The 9,384-nt window shown below is 41.9% G+C and overlaps 1 protein-coding gene across 11 annotated transcripts in view; it reads right to left on the reverse strand.

The window, feature by feature from the left end:
- Positions 1–7,890, reverse strand: part of ralgapb (Ral GTPase activating protein non-catalytic subunit beta) — a 54,575-nt gene extending 46,685 nt beyond the window's left edge. For 10 of the 11 annotated variants that reach the window (XM_088608267.1, XM_088608266.1, XM_088608265.1 and 7 more), the window contains exons 1-2: positions 7,728–7,889; positions 647–864 (exon numbers count right to left, since the gene is read on the reverse strand). In XM_088608267.1, the coding sequence (XP_088464393.1) occupies positions 647–832 (186 nt within the window). In that variant the 5' untranslated portion in view covers positions 833–864; positions 7,728–7,889. Of the gene's footprint in view, positions 1–646; positions 865–7,727 lie in introns of all 11 variants that reach the window. The other variant, XM_088608258.1, reaches the window with a different exon arrangement.
- Positions 7,891–9,384: the final 1,494 nt, after the last annotated feature.

Genomic DNA, 9,384 nt, shown 5'->3' on the forward strand with positions numbered 1-9,384 from the left:
TATCATAGTGGGATTATTGGGACTTCCACTGAGGTCATGGTGCAAAACCCTTTTCTTCTGAAAGGCTGGCATCATGTCACATCAATTAGACAAGTCAGAACATGATGCTCAGAACAGGCAAAAATAGTTCAGTGATCCTATGCTTATTTGCTCTGAAGTTATAGCTTGATCTATGAGCAGCATGGAGAGAAAACAAAAACACTTAACAGGAAATCCAAACATCCATGGTTACATTAAGGCAAGACATGTATCTTTGAAGTGTACCATACTGTGAGAGCTACTGTTATTGGATAAAACATTTTCTTTTGGCACCGCACAGGCGTTTAAAAATATGTACTTACGATCCTCAGACTTGCCTTTCTCTTTGTTAATTTGGATGATTTTCTTGTTACTGCTTTTTGTGTTCTGCCCTTTCATGTTAGCAGTGAAAGTATTTCCTGTGTAGTCCAGACAGGCTAGTTAAAGGTGTGATACTAAGTGACAGAAGGTACTGCATCATTACAGAAGTTCATTGCAGGATCCAGTTTCTTCTTTAATAATGTAAGAGGCTCTACTTCTGTAGCATAGATTTTACAAAGTGTTGCAAAATGCTCCAACCCTTCTGTGAAGAAGTTCCTTATTCCTGCAGCTGGGAGAAAACACTTACCTCTTTGTCTGTTTTGAGGACACTCTCAGCCCCAGCAGAGGAAGGCGTGTTAAGGACCAGTCCCAGCGGCCGTACCACTGCATTTGCCACATCGCGCCCTACAGCATTTGGGTAGCTGTGGAGAACACTCAGGTGTCCCTGGTCACTCTGGACCACCAGGTGCAATGACCGCCATTCCGAATACATGGTGCTTCTGTTCTACTCAATCCAATAACTACCTGCAACATAGCACAAATCTGCTCTCAGAAACTAGGATTCAGATCAACCTTAGAACAGCCACCTGACTTTTGGGGTGCAGACATGTTTATCTGCACCCCAAAATAGTTATTTGTAAATAAAAATCAATGCGCTGACTTTTTTAGTTGTACACAAAATGCAATAACTAAAAACCCTGTGGTGTACAATAAAAAAGACACCATTTGGATAAAGGCTCAAGCTAACAATTTTCATTCAAATAACGACACCATTGTATCAACGAAACAAAAACCTTGCCCACAACGTCTGCCCCTTTAACAATGTAATAATGCAACATACAGTATACAATTGGTCACTTCTGTGAACACTTCTACAGCAGAAGCAATGCAGTGGTAAACAATTAACTCATTTTATTCAAGTTATATTCCACACAAGTAGGATCGTTTTAATTAATCTCATGGTGTATATGTCTATGTTACATTATATTTTTTGTATCAATTGACAAAAAAATGCATTTTCAGGGTAAACCTAGACCATTCTTCTGCTATAATGTTAGAAGCAACACTTGCTAATGGCACATTTAGATAACACTGACTATTCTGAGGAAGTATGAGTGCTGCATCATGACCAACCCACCACTTCAAATGAGATTCAGTTATATCTGGCAACAGTCACAATCTTTTAAATCACATAATCATCAGTGCTGTAGATCTGCTTATGACTTGCTTGTCCAAAGCACAAATGATCCTCAAAGGTGCAAGTTGGTTAGTGCACAAATTATCGACAATACTACTATTAAAAGCAATAATGTCTTTGCACTCCAATTGTCATAAAAAATAAACAAGGTTAGCATAAGTTCATCTACAAAACCACTTTTAGTTAGTAAGAGTTCACATGCTTAATGCACAATTACAGCACTGGAACTCTAAGCAAAAAAGCAGACTGAAACTAGATTGAAAGAGTGACTATAGAGGCAGCAGTGTGGAGCAGTGGTTAGCGCTCTGGACTCAGACTGTCTCGTTGTGGGTTCAAATCTCAGGCAAGCTGCTGATGTATAGATGGCCAAGGTATACATCACTGTGCTAGTTTCAGTAAGTCCTAATTAAATGGGTGCTCTGCAATTCTCTGAAAATCATTTTCTCAACTGACTTATCAAGTTAAATAAAGAAATGTTTTGCCACTAAGCTTAATCAGACGTTTTCTGTCCTATCACGTAACTAAGCAATTTTCATGACATCTAACTTACAGGTTCACAGATGTACTATAACAATGCCAAAACCTGACAGGAAACATGAAAATATGAACAATGAAAAAGTATATGTTAATAAATTTTAACATGGGAACATTTTTGTTAAATTACTTTTAAAGTAAGAGTCCCCACTTTGTTGTGTCATCAACAGGAAGCCTTTTAGCACTCAAGAGAGATATTGGAGTGAAAATCCAAGTACTGTTGAACTTGGCAAGGCTGTAGTCTGTTAACTGTGCAGTATTGGAGCTATTATTACATAAACCATACTACATTTTCTTTTGATACAGTGCAGGTATCTAAATTATTTTAATGACTTTAGGGTCAGTTTTAATCTCTCTACCACCTTTGTTTCTGCAGAAAAAGAGAACAGTTAAACAGCAGAGCAGAGCAAGTTTTCTCCTCTGATCAATGTCTACAATATTGGTTACATCTGAGTGCAGCAATGTTTCGTGCTACATTGTGCAGACTGAAAACAACCACTGTGCACAAACATGGATTTCCCAATTGTTCACTATATATTTAATACCTTGGCATTTATGGTTAACAGAAAGTCATTATTGTACAGCTCAAGACCAAAATCTTTGAGAGGTTGGTAATGACAAACATTGAACCCCGGGTTCACAGACAATGTTGATCCATTTCAGTTTACATACAGACATAATAGGTCCACACCTGATGGGACCACATAATAGGTCCACAGCTGCTTAGGCAGTGATAGTAATATAGTATAGGTGTTTATAATTTCAAGATTGTAGACACCTATACTGTATTACTATCCATAGATTATAGCTCAACTTTTAATACCATAATACCATCCAAATTAGTCACCAAGGTCTTGGACATGGCCTTAATACTTCTCTTTGTAACTGGATTCTGGACTTCCTGACGGAAAAACCTCAATCTGTGAAAATATGCAACAACATCTCCTCCACTCTGATCCTCAACACAGGAGCCCCCTGTTCTACTCCCTGTTCATCAACGATTGTGTGACACAGCTCCAAATCCATCTTTAAGTTCATTGACAACATCACCCAATTGTGATGTTGTCAATAAACATCACCACTGTAGGTTTGATCATTAATAATGATGGAACAGAGTACAGAAAAGAGATTAAGGACCTGGTATACCAGGCCAGAACAACAACCATTCCTCAATGTCAGCAAAACTAAGGAGTTGGTTGTTGACTTCAGGAAGCAGGGAGGAGGCCACAACCCTGTCTACATCAACGGGGCTGCTGTGGAGATGGTCAGCAGCTTCAGGCATTTACATCACCAACAATTTGACCTGGTCTCATTGCATAGACGAAGTAATCACAAGACCACCACCAGTGCTTCTACTTCCTCAGGAGTTTGGTATGTCTCACAAAAACACTCACAAATTTCTACAGATGCACTATAGAAAGTATTTTTACTGGATGCATTATGTTTTGGTATGGCAATTACTCAGCTCATGAACATAAAAAAACTACAGGTGGTGGAGACAGCTGAGGCCATCACTGGTACAGAACTCCCTTCAATCCAGTCTATTTTCACCACACACTGCCTCAGTCTGGCAAATAATATAATCAAAACCCAGTAACACCCTGAGAATTCACTTTTCTTTCTTCCTCCTTCTGGCAGAAATTTTAGGAGTATATAGCCCTGACCTCTTGGTTCAAAGAACGCTTCTACCCCACAGCCATAATACTCCTCCTCTTAAATCCTCCCCCACTTACAACCCTCTGTTTTTGTACTGAACTCAAAATACTACCACGCTCACTTTTGCACACAGCTGTTACCTAAATGCTCATTATAATTATAGCTGCTACCCTGTTCCTATCTCCATGAAACTGTAATGTCATTTTCTATGTCAATGTTATGTTATTTGTCAAGTGACAAAACACAGAAGTATTGCACTGTACTCATGTACACATGACAAACTTGAACTTGATGTAGTGCACTACTTTGAAAACTATCCTTCCTGTGTGTGTTGGGAAAGGAGTCTTCCTTTACTGCTGCAATGGCAGATCTTCACAACACTGACTCTCCCTTCGTTTTAACGATTCGTTTTAACCCTTCGAGTTTAAAACATGGTGACAAATTAAAATGCTTAATTTGTTTACTGATATCGATTCAGGGTTTCCCACAATTGTATACAGGCCAAGCTGACTGCCTAACCAAAAATCCGCAATGCCTGGCCAAACATGCATGAACACCAAAAAAACGTACGCAAGAATTCATCCTGAATTACTTTCTTCTTTCATAATGATACACAGCAAGATCATTTGCCAGCCAGCAGCCATGATGGTATATAATCTCATGAATTTTATCTCATTCCATGGTCTGAAAATCTCATGCATTTGCATCAAGTGTAGGTTGATTAAAAAAATGCATTAATGAATGTGAAATTTAAAACAGTTATAGAGTATCTCACGCACAGTTTTGAATAATCATCACCAACTAGATTTCAAAATTGACTGCAGTAAGCCTTTGCTATCTGCAGATTCGTAATGACAGTTTTGAATAATCATGAATTGTCACACCACTCCGCACTTTCCCTGTGCAACACACTTTGTACAATGTACAGCATTAATTATATGCAGGGTGATTATGCCAGCAGCCATATCACCCTGCAACTCACAACTGGCAACCCACTTAAGCTTAGCAGGTGTGAGCCTGGTCAGTATCTGGATGGGAGACCTCCTGGGAAAAACTAAGGCTGCTGCTGGAAGAGGCGTTAGTGGGGCCAGCAGGGGGCGCTAACCCTGTGGTCCATGTGGGTCCTAATGCCCCAGTATAGTGATGGGGACACTATACTGTAAACAGGCGCCGTCCTTCGGATGAGACGTAAAACCGAGGTCCTGACTCTCTGTGGTCATTAAAAATCCCAGGGCACTTCTCGAAAAGAGTAGGGGTGTAACCCCGGTGTCCTGGCCAAATTTCCAATTGGCCCTTACCAATCATGGCCTCCTAATAATCCCTCTCTATGAATTGGCTAAATTACTCTGCTCTCCTCCCCACTGATAGCTGATGTGTGGTGAGCGTTCTGGCGCACTATGGCTGCCGTCGCATCATCCAGGTGGATGCTGCACATTGGTGGTGGTGGAGGGGAGTCCCCATTACCTGTAAAGCGCTTTGAGTGGAGTGTCCAGAAAAAGCGCTATATAAGTGTAAGCAATTATTATTATTATTATTAAATTTCCCATCGGCCTTTATCAATCATGGCCTCCTAACAATCCCCCTCTATAAATTGGCTTAATTACTCTGCTCTCCTCCCCACTGATCGCTGATGTGTGGTGAGCGTTCTGGTGCACTATGGCTGCTGGAACTTCAAACAACCTCTGTACTGTGGATGACAAGTCTCTTGCACTACACTGCATCTTTAAAGACATGATAATAGACATGACTTTATACTTTCTGTCCCGAAAATGAAGAGGTTCCAGGTTACAGTACGCTCCTGGTCTGTGAGGTCCATCTTCCAGACCAACAACACTACCTTTAAGACGAAATGCAGCAGGTATTGCGTTTTAAATTTTTTAGTTATTTAAAGTACAAAATATACTTTTCAAGCTACTCTGTAGGCTTTATATGTATTAATAATCTCAATTGACAGAAAGTTCAACATTGCTGAAGGTCTGTTGATGTACCATATACTGACAAATTCCTTGGAGTCAACTGCAGAATACAGGAAGAAGCTTAGAAAAACATGTTAATTTATTAGGTGTGTCTGACTGTGCTAAAAGGTGGTATGTGGCACACCCAGATAAAAATGACAGAAAGTCACAATAGTCATGGTCAGTCTACACTTTACAGTTTCTGACACACCTGAAGAAGGCTCCACTGCCGAAATGATGCATTTCTTTTCTTCTCTTTTATGCATGGAATAAACCTTTACTTGTTCCTTTACATTTATGGCTGTCAGGAAATAGCAACTAGGTGAATATTACAACAGCTTAAGTTTTATAGTCCTGTCTAGTTTCAGTAAAGCACATCAGATGAGGTGAGGCTAAAGCATTTTTCACTGAGTCTCATGCTGTAACAAAACTTAATGTGCTATCTGCTCTTCTAGAATCTGCACAAACCAAAAAGAGTTTTCTGCCAGGTCAAACCCAAATTACATAACACAAATTAAATACACTTTGCTGTAATTTTTAAATATATTTCAAAATAAATATTTCTCCACAACCATTACACCTTCTTACAAAAACAAAAATAAGAAAATAACATGAAAAAGGTTACATACTAGATGGATTAATTTGCTTCCTCTGTTTTTTTTGGTTCCTACTTGACCCTAACTGACCTCATCCAGACATTTCTTAAGGCTTCAAGCACCTAGGCACTTTAAAAAGAGTATAGGGAAGGTTTCAGTGAGGGCTAGTTAAGAATTTAAGGAGCAACTGCTACTGCACTGGACAGAGACCAAAAATATTTGTCACTCCCTCTGTGACCAAGCACGGATGGATGTGAACCAATATATTGTCTGCTGTATTGTTTCATTAAAGCTGAAGTTGATATTTTGGAATGGGATTCAAACATTGAGCGACAGCTTTATTAAAATCTGCTCACAATGATGCAAAAGGGTCAAATTCACCAGTGGCAATGGACTTATTTACCTATCTACTGTTGTGCAACTCCCATTATTTAGAAATAAGCACTCTTTTGGCTTCTGGGGGAAAGACCAGAACAAAAGCGCACTCTATAAGCAAGCGTTAAGCCCGTGGACAGTCGCAGAGGACTTTTAGAGGAAAAGCAACAAAACCCCAATGTGTTTTTCAGGAGTCTCTAAGACTGGAACTGATTGGGGATCGCATGGCAGGGAGAATGTACTCCTGCCTCAAGTACTGGAGAAGGAGTTTCTGGGGCTACGACAGCTACACGAAAAGGTTGGGGGTCAATCCGTGCCACGGGAACGCAGCTAGGGTTGCTGGTTTTCTGATAGTACAGGAAAAAAACAGCAGAAGACCAGATTCAAGAACAAGAACTAAGATCCTTGCTAGCTCACAGAAAAGCTGGATTCCTCGTTACAGGAGAAGCGCTGAAGGGCGGAAGGGCTGGGTTTCTTTTCACCGTAGTTAAGATAAAAAACGCAGTAAAGCGCAGATCACACAAATGGTGGTTTCCGAATATGAAGGCGACACATAATGAGAGGAAGCCGGACAAACCTCGGTACCTCTGGCCGTGGCAGAGATCATTCACTCCTTCGATACAAATAACAGTTACAAGCATGCGATCACAACACCCCGGACATAAGGAGAAAAAAACCTATACAAACATTTTGCATCAACATAACGCGTTGAAACATCATAGTCGTTTAAGGTTTTAGATAATCGTTCAGTTACAGCTAGCTAATTTCCTGACACAAAATCTGAAAACAGATCGCAGTTCCAAAATACGGGTCTTTACGGGTAGACTAGGTATCTAAATTGGTGATTCCGACTACACTAAGATAATAAACATGGCCTATAAACGGTAACATTCTCAAGCTAAAATATCATACAATGTCACCGACACAGCAAAAAAAAAAAGGCAACCCTAGCCAGGCACAAGTAAACGGCCACAAGATAAACTTGAGTCCCCTGCTGCGCTGTTGATGTAGGCCGCAATGCAGGACAAATAAATCGTGAAACCCTGGCCCAGGTATTAGGGATTACTAAAATACCTGTGCAAGGGAAAGGTTGACAAATCATCCCGCTTCGTCTCCGCTACAGCTTCGGCTTCACAGTCCGGGATCATTCAACATCATCTTTGTTGATAAGTCCACCGATACGAACAGCCCCTTCCGCCCTGTCTCCGTCCGGTGGAGTCGGCACCGACACTGCGGGGATTCGGGAAGCGCCGAGAAAAACCGAAAGCAGCGCCCCCTCCCGGGCACAATCGGGAAAGCCTGTACTCTCAAATAGAGCAGAGGACGTCGCTACTATCTCAGACAACTTCAAAAACAGAGCGTTTAGCCTTAGAAAAAGATTCCTAATTTATATTAACTATTATTTAATATTATATAATTTTAGTTATTACATTCTCTGATTATTGTATCTGAGTTTTTATTTAGTATCACAATTTCATAACACAACTCAAATAAATTTTTGCATTGAATATTATTTTGACCTGGTTGTGAGTTGTTGATTCTTCCACATTGATTCGTGAGTAGGCCTTCAAGAAACTTCAGGTCACTTCGTAGACGACAGGTCTATGTTGGCTTCCAGTATCTTCTGCTGCGTTCTTAACCCTTGTTTTTATCCTTTACCCCTTGCAAACTTTTCCCCCTTCTTACAGTAGTGTGCTTTGATTAGCTACTTTTAAAGATGCTATATAAAAACACATTTATTTTTATTAGCAAGAAGAATTTTATTTAAAAAGATTCAATGTATTAAGAGCAAATATTTTACATCACTGGACCGTTGTGTAAGAGTATATTGTAACGCATTCGCCCGGCGCTATGGCTGAAGAGCGCCCGGCTGGGGTGCACGACGAGGGGCAGACGGGAGTGGTAGTGGTCAGGGCGGGGACTAGGAGGGCCGCTGACCAATGCAGCTGACCCGCTGCAAAATGGGCGTACAGTCTGGTGAGATCAGATTCATGTAAATAGTTCCCTGGTTTCGCACCCCTGTTTTACTTGTACCCAATTGACACCCCATACCTGTGTAACTACCCGAATAGACCCCTGTGTTGCTCTCTCTCTTTTCTCTTTTTCTGGCGCTCGTTCGCTCTCTCTATTTTCTCTCTCTCTGGCGCACGCTCGCCCTCTTTCTCTCTTGGCTGTTTTTTTTACTCCACGAAGTCTGAGTCACTGTGTCTGTCCTTGCTGAACCCGAAATCACTACATTGGTGTCAGAAGCAGGAGGATGGACAGTGAAAAGCCATTGATGTCGGACTCGGAGAAGCGCCTGTAGCCCCAGCAGCTGAGCGACCCCGTAAAGCGCCTTTTGGGGGCGAGCAGCAGCCGCCAGGGGCCGGGATGGCCCCTCAGCACCACCGGTGAACAGCCCTTATAGGGCTACCCAACAGCGGCCTGCTTAGCAGAGGAGGGACCCTTTCCCATGTCGCCTCAGGCCATGTGGCGGGAAGGAGACGCCAGACCAGTAGGGTCCAGCCTGCCACCACTGCACCAGCCAGCACCGGTGCGATTGAGCCGATATAATGGGGAGGTTCCATGGCAACTTTTTGAGGCCCAGTTCCTGATTGCGGCCTGGGCAAACGGCTGGTCTCAGGTGGAGATGGCAGGCCACTTGGCCACGGTCCTGGAGGGGAAGGCCTGCCAGGCGCTGCTGGATGAACCCGGGGCGTTTCGGCGGGAGAGGGGAGGCGCTGTAACTGTT

The sequence above is a fragment of the Lepisosteus platostomus genome, chromosome 15 (genome assembly GCF_059453375.1).
Source record: "Lepisosteus platostomus isolate fLepPlt1 chromosome 15, fLepPlt1.hap1, whole genome shotgun sequence".
NCBI classification, from domain to species: Eukaryota; Metazoa; Chordata; class Actinopteri; order Semionotiformes; family Lepisosteidae; genus Lepisosteus; species Lepisosteus platostomus.